We start from the raw sequence: 25,113 nt of genomic DNA, 5'->3' as shown, positions 1-25,113 counted from the left end.
GGTCACAAAAGTGAAAGTGGGCCAGTGTGGATTCGCTCAGCCCCCCTGATCAGGTAGCATAATTTTTTTTTATTTTATGAGCCCACCTCGGGCTCACTATAAGGGCGTCCCCAGCAATCGGCAAAGCTCTATGACACATGTGATCCTATGGGATTACTTTCACTCAGAGCCGGGACAAGGTCCTCCAGCACCCAAGGCTAAGACACCAAAGTTCGCCCCTCCATCCCTCCCACCCCAGCCGTCACACACTGATTGCTATTAGACTAAGAGGCGCCACAGGGCCCACAACCTCCCCAACACCTTAATATCTAGTTATCTGGCATGCAGTCACTGCCATGTATCCCCTTTTCTTATTTCTTTCTGCTTCAAACACAATTAGGAATGACAGCTGAATGAATTCTGCACCCCCTCCTACCCTGCGCCCCGAGGCTGGAGCCTCTCCAGCCTATGCCTCGGCCAGGCCCTGCTTTCACTGCAGTGCTTGAGCAGCACTTGTGATTTGAAAATCATAAACACACTGCATCCAGCATTTTCTCAGCAATTGCGATTTTCATTAGCTGAAATGGGAATGGCAAACCACAAACATGGCAGAAATCATGAAAAATTGCAATGCAAATTGGCCGGCTGAGGCAAACACAGCCACATTCACTGACAGTCTGTACATTTTGTTACAGATTTGCATCTGGGGCTCATGGTCGTGGCATTGTTGACTGGGCCCCAGACTCACTCGGGCCCCATACTGCAGTCCCACCTGTGATGCCCTGAAGGCGACCCTGGATATGTTTGGAGTCAACAATTGAACTGCAGACATAGTTTGCTTTTTTTATTTACAAAAGAAAGTTCTACACAACATCCTTATATTTCTGCGACCAAAAAATGAGCTTCGATTTGACTTAGTATGGCGTGGGGGAGCATGTCTGTCGGAATACGGTTCCCTCTGATGCTGAAAGTGCACAGCGTTCATCACGGCAGTCGTAAGGTGCAGAGGCGTTTTGACTCTCTCTCTCTCTCTCTATATATATATATATATTGATATCGGATCAGGCATCACATATACATCCACTTTTCTGCAAGGGTGTTGGTAATTTCTCTGAGAAACCTTGGATCTGAAGACGATGCAATATATCATGTTGAGGGGTCTCTGAGCGGAGGGGTGGGTATGCACATGGACTTTGAATCTGGATTTTGTAGGGGTGCTTGTACTTGGTAGCACAGTCCGCAGCTAATGTCCTCAGATTAGTTGGCATCCATGATGCTATTATGGTTGGTATCAGCAGGGGGCGATGTGTCATTGTGGGGCAGTCCCATTTTTGAAGGCAAGTAGGAAGAATGACAGCGTACATTGGGGCATTCTTTATTTCAACATGCTGCATCCAGAGCAATACTGAGCATGACCCGTTCTCTCCAGTTGTGAGTGTGTCTGTATATATATGTTCTAGATCCATATAGACACAGACACATGCTGCATGCATTGACACATTATAGGTAGTTGAGAGCTAGAGATATAAAAGGATTTATATAATTTATATAAAGTGCCAGAGCTGCGTTATTCCTCTTTGTTATATTTTATTTATATTGCTGTCTCCTAGTAAAAGGGAGACGGATGAGGTTTGTACCGGGCGATGCTCAGTATCAGCCACCATCCCTTTGCTCACAGTACTGTGAGGCGCAAGTGTGGCGGAGGAGGGCCTGGGTACCAGATGGCGCTATCCAATCACCTCCTTCAGTGCTTTCCGCTCCCGCTGGCTGGACCGCTGCACTTTCATCTCTGTCAGCTGGATGTACCGAAGGACATTGGTATCTGGGGGAAACACAAGGCAAATATGTGTCTTAGATGTGTAGATAAAAATATACAAATACTGTATAAACATACTGTATGCACATATATAAACTGCCTATACAGCTACCGATTTTGCAGCCCAATCGACCATCTGATTTGATTATTTGATAATCGCCAGCAAGCAAAAATAATACTTAAAATAGTTTTGAAAGTACTTCCCACCTACTTTTTGAACTGCAAAGTGCTAAAAAGTTATTCTAAATAGAAGATGGAAAAATTATCACCTCGGAGAAAACACAAAAGAGAAAACTAATTGCATATGGGCCCTGGCCTTTTCCACTGTCACCCCTTTGGGGCACTTGGCCATGGGTGTAACAATAGCCCCTGTAACCCCGGCCCAGGGGCTTTGGGGGCCAGTCCTTCTCCCATCTGCATGCAGGGTAGTGTTACCTGCTTCCTGTGCCACGAATCTCTGTGCACTCTCTGCTGTCCTTCATCCAGCTCCCGATCATGTGACTCACATAGACTCACTATAGACCTAGGATGAACCATGCATTTTTTTTTTTTTTTTTGCAGGGGGGTCCCATACATGGTAGTTACAGCCCTGCACTAGGCGCATGTAAGTGACATCACACACGTGCCACGTGGTGACAGCGCAGGAGACTGGGAGTCCTGGCAGCGGGACGGGAATTCAAGTAAAACAGAAGTCCAGAACCAGGCACTAGTCACAACTTTAATTCCAGCAGCTGCAATCTGCGAAGCAACATGAGGGCTACAAATCTCGACCGGTGAGATTTTATACATTGTCTGGGCGCCGGGAGGACATTTACACTGGGGGGTGGCCAGGCAGGTGGCGGAGGCGAGTCACTAGGCTGGTTGGGAATTGGTCTGCAGTGTATGGGCAGGAAACAGATCTCTCGCTGATCAGAGAGAGATCTGTCTCTTGGTCGATCTGCCCATACATCACCAGATGTATAGGCACCTTTAGGCCTCTTTTCCATGCACTGTTGAGTTGTGTGCTCAGCAAGCAGTCACCAGGCAGCAGTGAGCAGTTGCCAGGCAGCAGTGAGCAGTTGCCAGGCAGCAGTGAGCAGTTGCCAGGCAGCAGTGAGCAGTTGCCAGGCAGCAGTGAGCAGTTGCCAGGCAGCAGTGAGCAGTTGCCAGGCATTGCCAGGCAGCAGTGAGCAGTTGCCAGGCTGCAGTGAGCAGTTGCCAGGCTGCAGTGAGCAGTTGCCAGGCTGCAGTGAGCAGTTGCCAGGCTGCAGTGAGCAGTTGCCAGGCTGCAGTGAGCAGTTGCCAGGCTGCAGTGAGCAGTTGCCAGGCTGCAGTGAGCAGTTGCCAGGCTGCAGTGAGCAGTTGCCAGGCTGCAGTGAGCAGTTGCCAGGCTGCAGTGAGCAGTTGCCAGGCTGCAGTGAGCAGTTACCAGGCAGCAGCGAGCAGTTGTGAGAGTTTGAGAGGCATTTGACTGCCTATCAACAGTCCGTGGAAAAGAGGCCTTAGTCACATTTCCCCTTTTATCCGGTCATTGGGAAGGGAAGTACACAGAAAATTTCCCAGCTCTGACACGCAATGCAAGTTTTTTTAGTTGACTAGAGGAGGGATTGGAACTTGACCAGCTTTATCAGTGCCTGTGTTCTCTCATGTGGGTCTGAATGCAAAATAGGAAGTTGTAAATATGGTCTTCTGTGACTCACAGGAGAAGAAATCACAGGAAGCGTAGAGAAGTCTAATGAGATGCGGATTGCAATCAAATTTCATGCAAATTGTGGGGTGATTTAAATTGGGCCAATCAAAGTCAGCAGGAAGTTAATTTAACTGGTCCAATTCCATGCTGCCTACGGTTTCCATGAAACTTCCATGCAAGATGGAATTATTATTGTTTATTTAGATAGCACCATCTTAAATTAAAATTGTTGACTTTGATTGGCTCAATTTTAATCAGCTTACAATTTGCATGAAAAATTGATTGCAAGCTGCATCTCATTTGACTAATTTGGAATAACTTGCATCTTGTTGACCATGGCTAAAGAAGTGTCAATAGATCAGGCGTTTACTGGGAACAGCATTACTAAAGTATGCCCTGCATGTTAAAGGACTTCCGAGGTGAAAATAAACTGATTAGATAAACAATTGTGTCTATCCTCTTTCTTCTAAAATTACTTTTTATTTTTTTTAGCTATCCCACAGTTTTATTTTATATTTAAAACTAGTTTTAAGTTTTTACAGTTTCATTATCTCTGCTTAATGACACCTTTATTGAAGTATGCCAGAGCTCAAATCTATGAATTATTGACCCTATTTATCTCTCCTGCTCTCAGATGCCATTTACTGACAGGAAAGTTTTATGGCTGTAATTACTTATCAGTGAGGGTTATGCTATAGTCTGACCCAGTCCAACCTGGTCCCGACCCGGACAGAAACTGTCACTTCCATACCTGATGTTTAACTCTTTCAGGCAGAAAAAGAAGAAATGGAACACAGCCTAGTTATTTGTGTGTTTGGCACTGTACATACACATGTCTATCTCATCATATCGCCTCGGTTGTCCTTTAAGGGAGGGATCTTTGGATCAGGTCATTTGGGTGCAGGGATCAGCAGGCATCTAGTAGACGCTAATGTAAATTATCAGTAATCGGTCACTCAGAAAGTGGGGAGGGGGGGCTCCTGATGCAGACAGTGGCCAATCCACCACTGCACAGGTTAGTGTTAGGTACTATGAGGGGAAGGTAAGTGTAAGAATTGGGGGGGGAGGGGAGTTATTCTATAGTAAGACATCCTACCTAATAAATCCCCTGTGTCTCTGCGTCCCATGTCCCTCTGTGTGTGTTTTTGTAGTGCGCATGTGCAGGGATGCAGAGACACTGAGAGGGAATGATGCGTGGCTTGCAGGGGAGGACGAGGACAGGAAGGGCAGGCGTGTGCGCGCAGCTGGGCAGATGCACGGTGACAGACCTATAGCCCGTTTTTAAACGGGTTTAGGTCGCCTAGTCAGTAATCTAAATTACTGATATATATACAAGCCACACCACCCAGAGCCCAACTGACACAGCGCCGTTGCTACACATAGACATCGCACTTGGGTCCGCAGAAAGTGGGGAGGTATTCTGCATGCGACTTTTTATTTTCAATATACGTTTTTAGAACATTTCAGGTGACAACAGCTCGCTTTTTAAAAGGGAAAGCAGGTGAGTGGTCAATTTACATACAATCATTAATCCTTTGCACTCAAAATGCTCACAGCAAGCTGCAACTTCAGTAGCAACAAAAACAACTAGGCTGAAAAATTATATTCAGCTGCAAAACGTGTATATATCATCCAAGATGAATTGCATGCAACAATATTTTGTACAGGACCCTTTCACCAGTATTGAGGTTCCCACCATAGAAAGGATCCTCACTCTATCTATACCAGTCAGCAAGCAAGCAAACATTGCATGCTCTTGAACCTGTGATTTGAAATGTTATACCAATATCTAAAAGAAGAATTAAGCTACACTTTGTGTTGGGAATAGGCCCTATAGCATTCAAGGTGAGGATGTGGCAATGTGCCCCCATAGTGACCACTGCCATGTCATCAGAGATGGAATAAGCACAGCTGTAACGGGGAGATAGAATGACCACTGTCTTTATGGTGTTAATGCTTGTGGCCTGTTGATGGCACTGTGATTGCTGAGATACTATTGTGACACCGCGTGAGTTCATCTATGCCACTGGTCCTCCAACTAAGGCCCGTGGGCCGAATGTAGCCCCCTAAGGCCTTTATATCGGCCCCCCACACAGAAAATGTATTACTTATAGATGCGTTCAGCTACACCATCGGTAAACTTCCGGAATGACTTTAAAGTCACAAACCACTGTGCCTTCGTGGCCGCGTCCTTGCTCCCACTAACGTCACCGGGAGCGCACTGCGCAGGCACAGGCTGCGCCGCAATGGTGTGTGACCATTAGAAACCCCAGGTAAGTTCAACTCTTTTCCCCCACTCCCTTACAGCATTCCTTTAATGCTTTACAGAACTGCAGTAACTTGTAAATAAACCTAGTTTGAGTTATTCTGCATAAGTGGTTATTGAACACAACAGTCTCTTTACAGAAGACTGAATGAAGACCGCCACATTACAGGAGCCTAAGGAGGTTAGTCACAAAATGCACTGTCAGCCCACTTAATATTTCAAGGTAATTTTGTAAAAGTACTGAGCCTTTCACAAATAGCATAAGAGTGGTATGCACTAAACACCACTTTTACGTAAAAGTCGGGCAATGTATGTGTTGGGTGCTATTTGCATAAGAAGCAGTACACAGTTTACATAGCGCTCTTTACATTTTACATGCATTATCTGCCCAATGTAAAATGTAATATCCATTTGTGAATGGCCCCCTAAGTGAGTGCCACCAGGATACAGGAGTGACTAACTCACCTTACAGACTGAATGATCACGACCATATTATGGAAGACTGAATCACTACCCCTGCGTTACAGAAGACTGAATGACCACTGCCATATTATGGAAGACTGAGTGACTACCCCTGTGTTACAGAAGACTAAATTACTACTGCTATATTATGGAAGACTGAGTGACTACCCCTGCGTTACAGAAGACTAAATGACCACTGCTATATTATGGAAGACTGAGTGACTACCCCTGCGTTACAGAAGATTGGATGACCACTGTGATATTATGGAAGACTGAGTGACTACCCCTTTGTTACAGAATATTGAATGACCACTGCTATATTACGGAAGATTGAGTGACTACCCCTACTTTACAGAAGACCGAATGACCACTGTCATATTATGGAAGACTGAGTGACTACCTCTGCGTTACAGATGACTGAATGATCACTGCTATATTATGGAAGACTGAGTGACTACCTCTGCATTACAGAAGACTGATTGACCATACCCATGTGACAGGAGCCAGAGTGTCCACTGCCCTAAAAAGTGTGTCCTTTTCTCACAGTAGAAAATTAAGAGATATGCATCACACATATATGGAGCAGAGTCCCTGCCACAGAAGCATGATGAAATTCTTCTCCTGTTAGACCTCAGCATTATTGTCGTCCCCCTCCCCACAACTCCCCCCCCCCCCCCCACTCCTCTTCTGTTGAGGCATTTCATTCCCCATCCCCTTCACCCCTGACCTTGTGTTTCATATGTTGCATGCCAAAGTTTAAAAAAAAAATGTTAAATGTTGAGTGATGAATATGCTGCAGGTAGGAGATGTTGTGTTGTGACCTGCTTTTCCTGTCACTTTCTATGTACAGTAAAGATGCGGGTAAAGGCCTTGCAGGCCAAATGATAGACATTTTACTAAGCATTGCTAAGCGGTCACTGTAGGGATGGGATCAGTTTGGTATTTTCCCTTGGGTGCTGAAACTGGTGTGTATTGACCCAGCACAGCAGTAACAATCCAGAAAGATTGTCACTGCTCTCTGTAAGTGGACTTTGTCACAAATGAAGTGTGGTAAACAGCATTAAAGGTAACCACCTTTTCATGCCCACTGTGTGGAACTAAAAACACAAAACAGCTCAGCAGGCCATCTATTGGGTAGGGGTGGAAATCCTCTAGTGTCAAGGACAAGGGGCTCTTCCCCTCCTCTTAGAGTAAATGGGTGCAATAGTGTGGGGGCAACATAAGGTCCCTGCCCGAAGAATCAACATTCTGTCAGGGGAATAAGTACTATAGGGCTACATACAATGACTGACCCAATCCCACATTGAATAAAAAGTAAAAAAAAAAAAAGTTAGCAATTTACCTAAGTAGAGGAAAGCCTCTGGATGATGATCCAAGTCCTCCTCCTCTCAAACCCTCTCGCTTTCCCTTTGCTGCTGAACAGGACCCCCTTCTTCTTCGCCCATGTACGAGTGCATCCATACTGCACATGCACGAGTAGGGTCCGCTCCTCCACAATGCTGCTTGTGCACGGAAGAAACAGCTGTGCACATACAGCAGGGCCAGTTCAAGCTACAATAGGGCCCTGGGGCAAAAGTAACTTCACCTTCCCCCCCACCAAAGGAGCCAGCTGCTAGGCCCAGGACCGGTCCGCCAATGAGGCAGGGTGAGGCGGTTTCTAAGGTGGCAAATTCTGATGGGCAGCACCCGCTTGGCCGTGGGTGGGAGGGGGTTGCAAGCAGGAAGGGGGTATTGGGCACAGTGGCAGGGAGGGAGGTCGGACCCCCCCTCCCTCACCTAAATCCCCCGATCTGTGCTCCCCCTCCGGCTATTAATGCATCAGCGTATATTGTCAGGCAGCGGGCAGGGAGGGAGGACTCACCTCTTCCGTGTTCCACTGTGCCCAATACCCCATTCCTGCTCGCTACCCCTCCCCAGGCTACCTATTGGGGGGGTTATTATACTGAGAGAACAGCATTTTTTTTTATAATCTGCCTGAGGCAGCAAAAAGAACCGGTCCCCTAAAAAGCAATTTTTGGGTTTGCATTATCCACCTTCTTCTTTTCAGTGTTTGCCATAGGTTCTATATTACCCAGATACACCCCTGGCTGCAACCGCACCTGGACGCCTGGACAAAGAAACCCACCTAGAACCTTATTTCAGCTGATGAGTTGTCTCTGTATTGGTGTCATTGTGGTAATGTTCACTAAAATGTGTGCTCTGCTTGGTGGTCTCCTCCCACTGTTTAGTCCTCTGTTACACTGAGGCTGAAAGGGGGGGGGGGAGGATAAATGGTTTGGGGACTGTATTTTTTAATTGCAGCCATGGTCAAAAGTTTGGAGAATGGCACAATTACTGGTTTTCACAAAGTTTGCTGCTTTTGTGTTTTTATATATTTTTGTCAGTTATTTCTGTGGTGTACCCTATGTAATAATTCCCATGTCCCTGCGTACACTCCTGTCCCTGTGTCTGTGCGTTTGCGCTACTTCACATGTGCCGCACGGACAGCGTTGGGACAGGGGGAGGACAGGGCCAGGGGGCCTTGTGGGCATGGGTGCGCGCACGCAGCGGGCATGCAGGCGAAGGTGGGCGCGTGCATATGCGCTGCCATGAGGCTGTGTAACAGAGACCTAGAGCCTATTTTTAAACGGGCTTAGGTCAACTAGTTGAAATATAGTATACAAGCATTCCATAAGCTTCAATTGATGTTACTGACAATTACATCAAGTTTATGCAAGGAGTAAATTTTTGCAGTGTTGACACAGCGCTTCTTTTTCAAGACCTCTGCAGTTCGCTCTGGCAAGCTGTCAGTCAACTTCTGGGCTAAATCCTGACTGATGGCAACCCATTACGTCATAATCAGTGCTGGGCGTTTGTCAGAATTTGTGGGGTTTTGTTTGTCCGCTGCCTCTTGAGGGTTGAAAAGTTCTTGTATTAGGGTCCAGGGAGTTTCCTGGCCATGGACCCAAAGTTTTAATGTATTGTTTCCTGAGCCACTTAGTTATCACTTTATGGCACGGTGCATCATCGTGCTTGAGAAGTTCTTCACCACATGGTTCTTGGATGGTTGGAAGAAGTTGCTGCTGTAGGATGCTTTGGTACTATTCTTTATTCATGGCTGTGTTCTTCGCAAAATTGGTAAGCCCACTCCTTTGGATGAGGAGCAGCCCCACACATGAATGGTCTCAGGATGCTTTACTGTTGGCATGAGACATGATTGATGGTAGAGCTCACCTTTTCTTGTCCAGAAAATACTTTTTTCAGATGGCCCAAACATTTGGAAAGAGGCTTCATCAGAAAAAAATTACTGTACCCCAGTCCTTAGCAGAGTATCAGCCTGTCCCTGCTTTTTTTTCTTGGAGAGAAATGGCTTTTTTGTTGCCTTTCTTGACACCAGGTAATCCTCCAAGAGTCTTTGCCTCACTGTGCGTGCTGTGCAGATGTGCTCACACCTGCCTGCCTGCTGCCATTCCTGAGCAAGCTCTGCACAGGAGGCAGACCGATCCCACAGCTAAATAATCTTTAGGAGATGGTCCTGGGCCTGGCGCTTGCTGGACTTTCTTGGGCACTGAAAGCATTCTTCACAACAATTGAACCTCTCCTTTAGGTTCTTGATAATCCAATAAATGGTTGATTTAGTTGCAATCTTATTAGCAGCAATAACCTTGCCTGTGAAGGCCGTTTTATGCAACACAATGATGACTGCACATGTTTCCTTGCAGGTAACCATGGTCAACAGAGGAAAAACAATGATTTCAAGCATCACCCTCCTTTTGAAGCATCCAGCCTGCTGTTCTAACACAATCAGAATGATAGACAGACAGCAGCCTTGTGCTCGTCAACACTCTCACCTGTGTTAGCAATAACATTAATTAAATGTCCCCAGCAGGGCTTTTTGTGGATGGGCTGAAACACAGTGGAAATGTTTTTTTATATATTAAAGAGAACCTGGGGGGGGGGCAGATGGTTCACAGAGGCATGTTCTCTGCTAGTGGACATGCCTCTGTGTCCCCACACTGCTGCTCTCTGCCCCACCGCACTATAGCCCATCCCCCCTTCCTGAGATTAGCCACAATATTTGCCGATCTCTCGGGGTAATGGGAGGAGAGGGATTCCCTGCTCAAACATCCACTAGGGGAGCTCCTGCGGGCTTTCCAGAGCTGCCATTGGGCAGTTCTCTCTCCCTGGCCACGCCCATGCACACTGGGAGAGAGTGCTCTCTACTTTAAGTGTCGTGACCCAGAGGTCACGAAAGTGAAAGTGGGGCAGTGCGGGCCTCAGGAGCGGTGGAGAGCAGCGGGGATTGCGGCTACCTGATCCGCCCAGACTCGGATCAGGTAGCCTAGGTTTTTTTTTTAACTACCATATGAGCCCATCTCTGGCTCTCTTTAAGTTGTTATTTTCATGGCAAGGAAAGACTTTGTAATTCATCTGGTCGCTCCTTATAACATTCTGGAGTAAATGCAAATTTCCATCATAAAAACTGAATCAGCAAACTTAGTGAAAAACAGTATTTTTTATATTTTTAAAACTTTTGGACAGGAGTCTATGTCCTTTTCTGCCCCTGCAAACGGTTTTATATAGGTCAAACCACACGCCCACTAAAAGAGCAAGTGGGGGAGCACTTAGAATCAGTGAAAAGTGGTAAAGGTTGTGCTCGCTTTATTGCACATATGAGGGAAAAACATAAAGGGGATGTCAAGGGATTGAAATTTGCAGGCTTGGAGAGGGTAAGACGGGGTGGCAACAGGGATAGGTTATTGTTGAAAAGAGAAACCTGGCTGATTTTACAAACTGAAGCCCTGGGACTGCTGGGCCTTAATGATAAGGTGGAGCTCTCAAGTACCTTGGATCCATAATTGTCAATTGATACCGATTTGGGTGCTGATTTCTCATGCTTGTATAAACTATTGGGCGCTAGGTATGAGTATTCCACTGGTGGTTAGTATGTGCAATCTCCGAGTCAATATTTGCATATCTAATGGTTCTAAATTAAGAAGCCACATCCATATGGCTGGCGCGGCCAAGGTTGACCACGATGTCTTTCCCTTGCCCCTTTCCTTTCCCTTTTTGCCCGCTTGGAACCAAATGTCCCATAAGTTGGAATGACAGCCCAGAGATATATTGAATGTAGTTGTAAAGTTTCTACTCCTTAACCCCAGTATTTAATTTTAATGGTATGTCACTTTATGCACTATCACTAATTTTATTATTCCCCCGATGGACGAGCTGGAGGCGTTTATGTAGCGGCAACAGAAATGTATGTGCCTGAGGCTAGCAAATTGGCATATGGGGAGCAGAGCGTAAAATTTTTAGCGCTCTCTACTGGGGATTTTTAATCCAGCATGCGGGCTCCCCAGCAGTGCGATGGAATTACGCATGCACTGTAGGTGAGCCGCATGAGACGCGTCATGTATGACGCATGCTTATGCGACTGTTTGTCTCTGCCGGGCACCGTCCGCGTCATGTGACGTCTCCGGTTCTCCCACTGGTGGAATTTTGAGCCCCAATCACGGCCGGCGCTGTGACGCCACAGTAGAGGCGGGTCCTCTCGTATGTATGCGGTGGCTTTACGGCGCCGGCCTGCAGTGGAACACGGCGTGACCAAGCGTCCAGGAGGACGCGAAATGGCCGTCTCCAGGCCCACATCTGTCCCACACTCCCACCTCCCATGCTGACAGGCCTACACCTGGATTCACAAGGTATCATATCCACAATATTTGCAGTCTTTATATGCAATCATGGAATATACTATGCACAGAATCCATTTTGATGTTGAACACTGGGAATAAATGTGTATGCTTATCTGTTTCTTTTTATGCATAGACTAAGAGGTGCCACAGGGCCCACAACCTCCCCAACACCTTAAAGAGAACCCGAGGTGGGTTTGAAGAATGTTATCTGCATACAGAGGCTGGATCTGCCTATACAGCCCAGCCTCTGTTGCTATCCCAAACCCCCCTGAGGTCCCCCTGCACTCTGCAATCCCTCATAAATCACAGCCACGCTGACACACAGCTTGTCAGAACTGGCTGTGTTTATCTCTATAGTGTCAGTCTGCTGCTCTCCCCGCCTCCTGCAGAACTCCGGTCCCCGCCTGCTTCTCTTCCCTCCCTGCTGATTGGAGGGAAGGGACGGGGGCGGGGACCGGAGCTATGCAGGAGGCGGGGGAGCAGCTGAGACTGACACTACAGATGTAAACACAGCCTCACAGCACGGCTGTGATTTATGAGGGATTGCAGAGTGCAGGGGGACCTTAGTGGGGTTTGGGATAGCAACAGAGGCTGGGCTGTATAGGCAGATCCAGCCTCTGTATGCAGATAACATTCTTTAAACACACCTCGGGTTCTCTTTAATATCTAGTTATCTGGCTTGCAGTCACTGGCATGTATCCCCTTTTCTTATTTCTTTCTGCTTCAAACACAATTAGGAATGAGAGCTGAATGAATTCTGCGCCCCCTCCTACACTGCGCCCTGAGGCTGGAGCCTCTCCAGCCTATGCCTCGGCCCGGCCCTGGACAGGACTGTATAATATTTTCCAAGGTGGCATAATTTATATTTTCTTTGAACTATTTGTGACAGTGGGTAAGGGAGAGAAAATATATCTGGGGGCCCTTGTATTATACAAGTCCCAGCCATCTCTTGCAGAGCACCCCACAATGTCAAGAATCAAGCAGGCTGCAGGGCTGATACTGTTCAGATGACAGAGCTCCACACTTGCAGGATTTGCTCTCCTGGACAATACCACCCTGTGGAGGAGGGAGGGTGACATAGGGTTTCGGCAGCAGGGAATGAGCTCCACAGGTGGAATCTTTGAACTGCCAGTTGCTGCGGACGCTCCCTGGGGAATATGGAACCCTCCACGTGGATGAGCAAATAATTGCCCCCCCCAACACCCAGCCCCTCCCTTACCCAATGGCACACTGCGTTACAAACCTCCCATGTGCAGAGGTTCATTTAAAAAAAAATGGCTACCATTTCCAGTATTGCAACATGAGGGGAGTTTTGTTTGTTTTTTTACATAGATGACATTACTTTAGAGGACAAAGGTAGGTAGAATAACTATATGAGCACGGGGCCAGTTCTCTCATGAAGCAGAGTGAAACATTTGCATCAGGCACAGAGATTACAGGGGCAGCATGTGTGTACTGTGTTTACACTAACAGCAGGCAGTCAGAGGAGGAGGAGAAGCGAGAGGAGAGCAAGGTGAATAGGTCATCATTGGGGAAAAGCAGCTTGTTGTGCTGTGTGAGGAGTCTAACAGAGAGAGAGGAGATGGGAGGCAGGAGAGCAGCAGTGTTTTATTTGACTTGCATAGCAGAAGGGAGGAGGTGGCACTGCTGTCCTGACTGAGAAGGAATGGAGTGGCTGAGGGTGAGCAGTTTGTTTGTCACAGACTCACAGCCAGCCAGTGTGCTATTGTGTTGATCTGCAGCATGTCATGTGAGAACATTAAATTAAGCAGAGTAAATTGTTGGGTGCTATGCGATCATTCCAAATCGGAGGGCGCATCCTCGCAAGTTTGCCTCGGGCAGCAAAAAGTCTGGAACCGTCCCTGTATGAGCAATAAAGCGTTGGGAGGTGTTTATTGTATATTTAAGTCAGATAGTAATTTTGATATAAAACTGGGCCACTGTAACCCTCTAAAAGAGGGTCCCAAAAGTTTTGCTAATGTATTTCTATGTGTGAGGTAACTTTAGCATCTAAGGCTAAGTTTCGCCTAAGATGCTTGCCTGTGGAACCAAAACGGCATATGGGAGGGGAGTGGAGGTGTTGTAATGGTCACATAGACTGTTGCTAAGCGACCAAAGCACACAGAGCAGTGGAACTTTCCAGGAGCCCTGCGCGGCCAGTCAGACACTACAGCGCAGGCGCGGAGGGGCCGAGCTAGAAGGGTGTAGCCAGAGGGAACTGGTCAGAGCCAGCCAGAGCGTGCCAGAGAGCGAGGAGAGCGGAACTTAGGAGACAGGAGCAGCGGTGAGGAGCAGGAAAGGTGGCCATAAGTAGAGGAAGGCTGCGGCAGTCACCCAGGAGACTGAGGGGACCCGGCGGCCACGCAGAGACTACAGTGAAGCAAGTAAGGCAGAGGCAACCCGGCCAGACAGTGACCGGAGACCAGAGGCAGCGTGCACAGAGTCCATCCGAGCTAGTCCGGACAGAAAGGACCCCGGCAGCCAGATAAGTATTAGGCCTGAGAGCCAACTTCAAGTTACAGTGTGTGTTCAGTTAGTAGCCAGTGTTCAGCGGAGGCTTGCTGAGATAGAAATATAGCAACCCAGAACCTGACGAGGCCAATTCTGTTCCAAGTGCTGTTACTAGAAACTGTGTGCTAAAGCTTTAAAGATACAGAGACCTTGTGTTGATGATACAGTTGTTGATGCAAGATAGAGCTGCCCAGCTAAAGTGAAGAAATCTTCTGCCGCTTATATAAAGTGTATTGAGAGTAAAGGCCTTGCTGTCACTAAGAGACATTAACAGCCTCCATAAGTACCCCGCTTGCATTAAGTCCTGTTATAGAGACATTGTTGCTGTCAAGTCCGTTTCAAGTCAAGAGTTAAAGGTTATGTATTCTTCTGTGTTCTAAAGTGTTGCTGTGAGTTTGATACTAGAAGTGAACCAAAGTGTGAATTATGCATATTACCTAAGTACACAGTCCTAAAGAAACCGGAAACTACTAAGACCGTGAGAGTAAAGAGAACCTGTCAGTATTAAAGAAGATAAGTGAAAAGAGGAGGAGTTGCATTGCGTCTTGTGATAATAAAAGTGTGCTACTGTAAAAGTGAACTGACATCTGACCAAGATACAGAGTTAACTTACTCGGGGTACAAGTTTTGCAACAACTCTAAATTAGAGCTTATTCAGCCTAAAAGTCAAAGTGCACTAAAAGAGAGTTATACTGTGGGAGAGTAATCTGGGTGGCATAGCTGGGTGCATTGGTCACTTTATATTTTATTTTGTTTACTTTTATTTTCCGAATCCTTTTTGATTATTTGATTTATATTTGATTTTGTTTGTTATTTTGGGAGGCCCTATCCAGACAGGTGTGTTAAGTGTAAAGTGGGTTTGGGGTAAATGATCAAGGGTAAAGAGTCTAAAGTTGGCCATACACTAGGCCGATTACCCGCCGATCGACAGCAGATTCGATCACTGGGATCGAATCTACTGTCAAATCGTTCACGATCAACGCTAAATTTCGATCGATTTCGTCCCGAAATAGATCGGTCCCGTCGATCGCTCCGTGCGGGAAATTACCGTCGATCGCCCGCGGTATGGGAGCGCATCGCTAGCGGCGTACGATCGACGCAGGTATACATTACCTGAAGCTGGCTCCCGCCATCTTCTCCGCATCACCTCCCGTCTCCCGGCTGGCATCTTCTCCGCATCATGGCATCCGTGTATAACTTCCTGTGTCACTGCAGTGACAGTGGAAGTACAAATAGAGAGCGCTCTATTTGAACTTCCGCTGTCACTGGAGTGTCAGAAAGTTATACACGGATGCCGTGATGCGGAGAAGATGCCCGGGACCAGGCTTCAGGTAATGTATGCAGGGGGGGGGGGGAGGCACAGGCGACAGCGGCAGCTCAGCAGATGGTGAATCGGTTTCAGGCTGAAATCGATTCACAATCTGTTTGCAGTAAAGGCAGCCATACGATCCCTCTCTGATCAGATTCGATCAGAGAGGGATCTATCTGTTGGTCGAATCTGATGGCAAATCGACCAGTGTATGGCTACCTTTACAGATCTTTGGGCAAGGTGAACATCCTTTTTGGGATCAACCAGCGAACTGTGCACCTGTACGGTGCCATCTTGAGAACTGTCACGAGTTCCCCCAAGGTTTTGCTGAGCAATATAGCTTGGACTTGGTTAGAAGTTACTGAGAACTGTTTAGGAACTGAAATTGCTCAGTAGACCATCCCCTTTCGCAGCCCACGCACCAACAGTGGTACTGTGATGTAAACCTGCTGTAAAGTGACTGATTGTTGTACAAGAAGACCTTTGTAGCTCAACTTTCTTTTATAATTTGTATGTAACTTAACCTGTTTTATTCCACAGCATTTACCGGTGCACCGGCTGTGAAGACTAGGAGATTGTGCATTTTGACCTGTGATGTGCAAGGGAAGTGTATTGTGTTGTGAAAAAATGTTGCTGAAACCCATTTTTGCAAAAAATACAAAATGATTTATTATGCAATTAATTTATAAAAAAGCAGTGCTGTGCCCATCCCAAGGATGCTAACCCCCAAAAAAAGAACCCAGACACTGACCTACGCAACCACCCACACACAAAACCCCCAGGTGTATTGTGTTGTTGAAGTGTTATGGGTTGATAGAAGCTGACAGTGACCACCGTTAGATGAAATTATCAAAGATTTATTTGTGACCTGAGTCAGTGTCTGGTGGATTCCTCTCAGCCGGAGCCCAGTGCTAACGGATAAATTGGGTTACACCACCACAAGGGCTTTGACTGCTTCTCTGACCCTTTCTGATACACAGTTTAGGGCACTACCAAAGGCCTTACCTGTTGGCTCTCGGCTGCGGGCTTCCTTGAGATAGAGCAAGGCATTGCCATAGTCACCCAGGTGGTAGAATGCGATGCCAGCTCGATACGTGGCTTTGAAGTTGCTATTCTGTTTCTCGAGCACCTTCAGGCAGTATTCCTTCACACGTTCATAATTCACCAGCTCTGACTGGAGTAAACAGGCTGTGGAGACAGCAATTGTCAGGGGAGAATGAGACAAATACACAAGTACATCACACCATAATCCAGCACATGCAGAGAGAGAGAGCTGAGCCATGCTACTGACATGAGAATCAGACAAGAGCTTATTTATATGAGGTGATGTCAGAACCCCACCAACACCCATCCCTCTCCAGACCCACTAACAATGCACAATACATAAACAATAGAAATCACAACCGTCTCCACACAGCCTATACATTTATCTGAACACATTAGAATAAAAGACCTCTGCTGGCACCGGAGTTGGATTTTAATAAAGTTAGAGAATGCTGGAGACCAAGGCTGTTTCTGCCCATTTTGGGGCCCCAGGCACAGATTAAGATGAGATTGGGCGCTGGGCAAGATAGCAGTTTTTGCCCACTGCTGATGATCACCTGTCTTTTTTTAGTTAGATTTGGTGGGGGTTAAACTGAGGCCCCTAGACTCTCTCCAGGCCCTTGGAAACTGCCTAGTATTGCCTTGTGGATGATCCAGCTCTGCTCAGGCAAGGCACTTTTTGTTTCCTTACCCTAATCCCCCCGACTACCCCAATCCTCCCCCCCCCCCAAATACTGTACTAGCAGGTTCATCATGCAGAGCCCCACATAGATTGTGGCATAGTTTGGGAAACAGTCTCCCCCTGTTATTTTGTATTATCAGTGCGCTCTTACGCTTTCTCTGCCTCACCATCATGCTTTAAGGAATTTATTGTGAATAAGGTTTTTGTATCTTAGTATTTGGGTCCAACAACTGTATATGAAAAGAGACTACTGCATGCACTAGTGCCTGAATCTATTCACTTTTTCTCCTAAGATTTCTCCCTTTCTCCAATACCGGGGACTATACTTACTTTAGATCAGGTGTTTTTGTGGCTGCGCTTGTTATGGGTGTGTAGATGATGAGTGACCCTTGTGAGATGGGCCCCAAGGCACCAAGGGCACCAAGGGGAGGGTTGTGAACATTAGGAGCCCCATAAATGTTTAGCTGGCCACCCAAGAGTTGTAGTTACGCCACTGTTTTCTCCTAGGAGATAATATTTCATCTTCTGTTTAAAGGGATACTTAAGCAACTGTAAAAAAAAACAAAAACTGTTTTACTCACCTGAGGCTTCTGTCAGCCCCTGCAGCGGTCCCGTGTCACTCACGGATCCTCCGGTCTCCTGCCGCCAGCTAGTTCTGTTTTCGGCATCAGGCTCGACAGGCCTGGCCAACTGTATCCTCCTTCGCGTTCCAGTGCGCAATAGCGTCCTGCGTCTGCGCAATAGCATCCTGCACACTGGAACCCAAAGAAGGATACGGGTGGCCAGGCCTGTCAAGCCTGTCGCACGGGACCGCTGCAGGGGGCTGGAAGCCCCAGGTGAGTAAAACTGTTGTTTTTTGTTTTTTTTTACAGTGGCTTAAAGAGAACCAGAGACAAAGCACCCTCCTGCATTTTACCTCATTTATCAGTGGGAACATAACAGTAAACACCTACCCTGCTTTTAGTTTTATTCTTCTCTCCTCAATCTGCCTGTTATCAGCTCTGATAAGAATCCCCGACTGAGCATTCAGTCTAGGTTTGACCTGGAATCATTATAGCGGAGTCAGTCTTCTGAGAAGTCTTTTCAAGCCCAACTCTGCCCCCTCCTGGCTCAGCTTTCCTGCTTTGCATACTCAGCGCTCTGATGACATGGGAGGAGCTGCTCTGCTAAGAAAGAAGCTCTGAAACAATGGACAAGTGTGGCTGCTGTGTGATTTGTGTGCACTGTGCAGTCATCATTATTATCGGTGCAGTTTCATTTCTATGAGAGACACTTCCTACACGGATACGGCTATTTAGCCGCACAATGAAATGGACGCGTGTGTTGTCTAACGGCAAACTTTAATGTTTCATAGCCGGTTGATAGCCGTATATTTTACTTTTTAATATACGGCTATCAACCGGCTATGAAACTTTGAAGGTTGCCGTTAGACATGAGATTTGCGGCAACACACGCGTCCTCTATCATCTGTTACAATGTTTCCTCTCTGGCTCCGGTCTCTCCCCCTCCTCTGATGTGAAATGTTTCCCCTGAGCCTATACATAACAGCTTGTGCTGTGTAAGCTGCAGTACTGGCGTCACTAGCGGGGGTGTGATCCGCACCCCACTTGACTCTATGAAAGGGCCGGAGGGGTGACACTTGCCAATGCCAACCTGTACATGCCTTGTAGCTCTGTCTCTATGCCGCAGTTGCAACTTTCAACAGCGCACAGCTTGTTACAGGCAGAGAATCTCCGACGCTGGCTACAGCAGAAGTTAACATTTCCCCTTCTCTCCCGCCCTCCAATCAGTAAAGTCCTTTACTATGCTGGTGCCTCTCTCCAACCAATGAAACAGAGGCAGCCAGCTGAGAGCCCGCCCACACAATCCCTGGCCAGACCAGCAGCAGCGTGAGTGTGAGAGAAGCGATCCTCCTCAGATTCTTGTGTTCCTTTTCCTGCAGCCAGGTTCATATAAGCTGTCCTGTCCAGGCATAATCTGCGTCCTGTTGTGATCTTATCTTCATTATTCACTCTCTGCACTTTCTGGACGCTGTTTGCCTCCTCCCCTTTTATTTACACTTTTGTTTAGCTCAGGCATGCTGTCTTTCTCAATGGGACAGCTTATTTTAATTTTAACAGCAATTGATTATATTTGGAAATACTGTATTATTAATAGTGCATGAATTATTTTTTATTTCATGTATTGTTTGTCAAATTACTGCAAACTGCAATAGATTAACTCTTAAATAGAACCAGAGATGATCTAAAAAAATATTTTATACATACCTGGGGCTTCCTCCAGCCCCATCCGCACGGATCGCTCCCAAGCCGCCGTCCTCCGTTGCCTGCAACTACGATAACCGGCTCCCCATTTGCGTATCTCTGCAGCAGCCGCTGGAGAGATACGTAGAGGGCGCACTTCTCCTGCATAGCCCGGCTCCGATGACGTCAGTGACGGGAGCCTGCTCTCGTAGTTGCGGGCAGCGGAGGAGGACGGCGGCGTGGGAGCGATCCGTGCGGATGGGGCTGGAGGAAGCCCCAGGTATGTATAAAATCTTTTCTTTAGATGATCTCTGGTTCCCTTTAAGGTGGCCATACATCAGGCGACTTGGCAACTGATTGACCATCTAATTATTATAATCGAAAGTGGATGAAAATTGGTGCCGCCAAGTGCATGCGCGACTGACAATGCAACCAATTTCAGGACGAAATTGGTTGCATTAGGCAATCGGACATGCTGCAAGATGTAAGGCCAACCTGCTTGATAGGGTAACAGCAAACGATATGGGGAGGAGCAACGAAACCCCCGGTACTGTTCCCGCAATATATGTGTGTGTAATGTGTAAATGTGCTGTAATGTTCGTTTATAAATTACCTGTCCTGTGTCGCGGTGGCTGCCTGTCTTCCACCTCTCTTCAATTACCCGCATACATGCTGCTGGCGCATAGCATGCCGGTGCGTGATGTCACACATGCGCCACACCGGCAGCGTGTATGCAGATAATTGAAGAGAGGCGGAAGACGGACGGCCAACGCAACACAGGACAGGTAATGTGTAATTGCACATTACAGCACATATACATTACACACATATATACATACATACACAGCGGCCAGGCAGAGGATGTGCTGTCCGATTCCCAAGAGATTTCAGCATGAAATTGATCGGGAATTGGACTGTGGTGTATGGGCAGCTGAAAGATCACTCTCCTATCAGATTCGATCACAGAGAGATTTGTCTCATGGTCGAATCTGCCCATCATCGCAAAGTGTATGGCTATCTCAAGGTGCCCATATATCTAGTGATGTACGGGCAGATCCACTAAGAAACAAATCTCTCTCTGACCGAATCTGATTAGATAGAGATCTGTTGGTTGCCCATACACAGCAGGCCTATTCCCAATCAATTTCAGCTTGAAAGCTCTCGGGAATCGGCCGCCTCCGTCGCTGCCCCCTAATGTATATGTGCCCCCCGGCCTGTGCATTTATACTGTCCACTGTTGCCTGCCACAGTGCCAGTCCCTCTTCTGCATTTCCACCCTATGTGGCTACTGTCATATAGTGCTAGGGGCCGTGTGTGTGATGTCATGTGCTATACGCCGGCAACGAGTGAGATGCGGAAATGGATGGGCACCACAACAGGCAACAGCAGACAGGTGAAGCATAACTGCACGGGGGCACATTTGCATTAGGGGGGGCAGAATGAGGGGTTCCGTCTTGCTTGTCACGATATCCCATGCCATTACTGCCATGGACCCAATTTACTACGACAGTCCGGGATTTCCCAGCATGTCCGATTGATACATTCAACCAATTTGTTGAATCGTTAAACGGGCATGCTTAGTGTGGCACCAATTTGCATCAGATTTGATCATTATTGAATCGGATGGTTGCTGGGCCGCTGAGTCGTCTCATGTCTTTAATTTTCCCTAGTATTGACTTTATTTAGTATTAATATAGCGCCAACATCTTACGCAGCGCTGTACAGAGTATTATCTTGTCACTGTCCCTCAGAGGAGCTCACAATCTAATCCCTCTCATAGTCATGTGTCTATGTATGTATCGTGTAGTGTATGTATCGCTGTCTTGGGCCATTTTAGGGAGACGCCAATTCACTTATCTGTATGTTTTTGGGATGTAAGAGGAAACTGGAGTGTCTGGAGGAAACCCACACAGACACGGGGAAAACATACAAACTCTGCGCAAAAAGTGCCCTGACTGTGATGTGAAACGAGGACTCAGTGCTGCAAGTCGAGCGTGCTAACCACTATGCCACCATTAGGAGAATTGATATTTTGCACTGGCCACTTTGAGTTACACTGCTACATTACAGTTGGCTCAGCACACACTCTGCCACAGCTATTTTCGTTGTGGTGTGCCCCGCGCGTTGTACTCATCCCTTTTCTCCAAACTTCAGCCGCAACACAGCATGCCACCCCCCCATGGCACACACACACCACACAAAAAAATTGACAGAGGGTGGAGGAGGATGGGGGGGGGGGGGGGGGGGGCAGGGGTGTCCATGAATAGTCCGCACCAGGTGTCAAACACCCTAGCTACGGCACTGCAGCCACCCCACATCCTCTATACAGAGCTGTAGTGTCGCACCCATCTACTTGCTGCAGGGAGACCAGAGGAACTGTAGCTGGAGTTGTCCCATGCCTAGTATAAGCATATAGAACGTGTGCAGGGCTGGTTCTCTCATGAAGCAAGGTGAAACATTTGCTTCAGTTGCAGCATTTTTGTACTGTGTACCTTCCTGGGATGGAGTGGCTGACGGAGAGCAGTTTGTTTGTGACAGACTTATGCTATTGAGCTGCAGCACGCCATGTGAGAACATTGCATGAAGCAAATTGGATGTGTGCGATCTTTCCAAAGTGTGTGTGTGGGGTCTCTGTATTCAGCAGTTGAGAGTGGCGGGATGGCGGCACAGCTGTGCAAAGAGCTGCATGCTACATCCTAGCTGCACTCTGTTCCCCCAGCTCCGGCCTACTCAGCAGCGCTTCCCTGACACCGTCACTAATAATCTCGGGGCTCCGGTGTATATGTTATTCTCTCAACTAATACATTTTAATGATCTTTCTGAATGTAGCTGCTGCCTGTTATAAGGATGATAGAGAAACGTGCATTTCCGGGGACATGGAGAGCTGAGTGCAATTAATAACCCCCGAGATGCTAGAAATGAGCAGTTGCCAGGTCCCCCGACTCCACATCTACATGGGTGGGCATCTGCATACAGAAAGGGAACCAGATCACCCGCTGGGGTCTGTACTCTGACATTCTCTATCCAGGGACAAACTAGCAGCCCTTCAGAGAAAGGTGGGTAGCTCCGAATAGTCACTGTGTTGGGGATGGGTCGACAGCTCCAGCTATACTCGGGTACCTCGGGTATACTCGGGTACCTCTAATTGCCGGAAGCTATTTATAGGACTATTATACTCTGAAGATCAGAACCAGCACGAGTCCACTGTACAGTTCCTGTATGGGTACTAAGCATCACCTAAATGTATGTAGAGGCCAGTGCTCTGTCATGCGTTTCTATATGCCGTGCACCCTCATCTATTCTACATTAGAGCTTATTCCTCTTTCATGATGTGTATATTTTGTATTGTACAGATGTAGTCTTGTCACTTAACTCCCTCAGAGTGGCCACAATCTAATCCTTACCATAGCCATGTCTATGTATGTATGTGAAGTGTATGTATCCTGTCTAGAGCCAATTAAGGGGGATGCCAACTAACTTATATGTATGCTTTCCGGATGTGGGAGGACAACAGAATGCCCGGAGGAAACCCACAGAAACGGGAAAAACATACATACATACATACACCGAGCCGGGGGTCCCAGCGCTGCTAACCTACCCACGCCATCCTGATCGTGCTGCCCCCAACGTAGGTTAAATATCTTTGTTATTCATAGGTGGGCGGATACGGCTATTTAGCCGCCCAATGAAATGATTTATTATTCTCTCTCACTAGTGTTTCAGGAAGCCCACCTATGAATAACGAAGATATTTAACCTACGTTGGGGGCAGCACGATCAGGATGGCGTGGGTAGGTTAGCAGCGCTGGGACCCCCGGCTCGGTGTATGTATGTATGTATGTTTTTCCCGTTTCTGTGGGTTTCCTCCGGGCATTCTGTTGTCCTCCCACATCCGGAAAGCATACATATAAGTTAGTTGGCATCCCCCTTAATTGGCTCTAGACAGGATACATACACTTCACATACATACATAGACATGGCTATGGTAAGGATTAGATTGTGGCCACTCTGAGGGAGTTAAGTGACAAGACTACATCTATACAATACAAAATATACACATCATGAAAGAGGAATAAGCTCTAATGTAGAATAGATGAGGGTGCACGGCATATAGAAACGCATGACAGAGCACTGGCCTCTACATACATTTAGGTGATGCTTAGTACCCATACAGGAACTGTACAGTGGACTCGTGCTGGTTCTGATCTTCAGAGTATAATAGTCCTATAAATAGTTTCCGGCAATTAGAGGTACCCGAGTAAACCCGAGGTACCCGAGTATAGCTGGAGCTGTCGACCCATCCCCAACACAGTCAGAGTACAGACCCCAGCAGGTGATCTGGTTCCCTTTCTGTATGCAGATGCCCACCCATGTAGATGTGGAGTCGGGGGACCTGGCAACTGCTCATTTCTAGCATCTCGGGGGTTATTAATTGCACTCAGCTCTCCATGTCCCCGGAAATGCACGTTTCTCTATCATCCTTATAACAGGCAGCAGCTACATTCAGAAAGATCATTAAAATGTATTAGTTGAGAGAATAACATATACACCGGAGCCCCGAGATTATTAGTGACGGTGTCAGGGAAGCGCTGCTGAGTAGGCCGGAGCTGGGGGAACAGAGTGCAGCTAGGATGTAGCATGCAGCTCTTTGCACAGCTGTGCCGCCATCCCGCCACTCTCAACTGCTGAATACAGAGACCCCACACACACACACTTTGGAAAGATCGCACACATCCAATTTGCTTCATGCAATGTTCTCACATGGCATGCTGCAGCTCAATAGCATAAGTTTGTCACAAACAAACTGCTCTCCGTCAGCCACTCCATCCCAGGAAGGTACACAGTACAAAAATGCTGCAACTGAAGCAAATGTTTCACCTTGCTTCATGAGAGAACCAGCCCTGCACACGTTCTATATGCTTATACTAGGCATGGGACAACTCCAGCTACAGTTCCTCTGGTCTCCCTGCAGCAAGTAGATGGGTGCGACACTACAGCTCTGTATAGAGGATGTGGGGTGGCTGCAGTGCCGTAGCTAGGGTGTTTGACACCTGGTGCGGACTATTCATGGACACCCCTGCCCCCCCCCCCCCCCCATCCTCCCCCACCCTCTGTCAATTTTTTTGTGTGGTGTGTGTGTGCCATGGGGGGGTGGCATGCTGTGTTGCGGCTGAAGTTTGGAGAAAAGGGATGAGTACAACGCGCGGGGCACACCACAACGAAAATAGCTGTGGCAGAGTGTGTGCTGAGCCAACTGTAATGTAGCAGTGTAACTCAAAGTGGCCAGTGCAAAATATCAATTCTCCTAATGGTGGCATAGTGGTTAGCACGCTCGACTTGCAGCACTGAGTCCTCGTTTCACATCACAGTCAGGGCACTTTTTGCGCAGAGTTTGTATGTTTTCCCCGTGTCTGTGTGGGTTTCCTCCAGACACTCCAGTTTCCTCTTACATCCCAAAAAC

At 47.3% G+C, this 25,113-nt stretch overlaps 1 protein-coding gene across 1 annotated transcript in view; it reads right to left on the bottom strand.

Annotated features, from left to right (window-relative positions):
* Positions 1-802: 802 nt before the first annotated feature.
* TTC9B (tetratricopeptide repeat domain 9B) overlaps positions 803-25,113 on the bottom strand; it is a 39,750-nt gene continuing 15,439 nt past the window's right edge. Inside the window, exons 3-4 of the mRNA XM_068249507.1 lie at positions 16,690-16,872; positions 803-1,801 (exon numbers count right to left, since the gene is read on the bottom strand). Coding sequence (XP_068105608.1) covers positions 1,707-1,801; positions 16,690-16,872 — 278 coding nt within the window. The 3' untranslated portion in view covers positions 803-1,706. The remainder of the gene's footprint in view (positions 1,802-16,689; positions 16,873-25,113) is intronic.

This window comes from Hyperolius riggenbachi, chromosome 8 (assembly GCF_040937935.1).
Source record: "Hyperolius riggenbachi isolate aHypRig1 chromosome 8, aHypRig1.pri, whole genome shotgun sequence".
NCBI classification, from domain to species: Eukaryota; Metazoa; Chordata; class Amphibia; order Anura; family Hyperoliidae; genus Hyperolius; species Hyperolius riggenbachi.
Note: the sequence above shows the minus strand (reverse complement) of the source record. Positions and strands in the feature narration are given on the sequence as shown.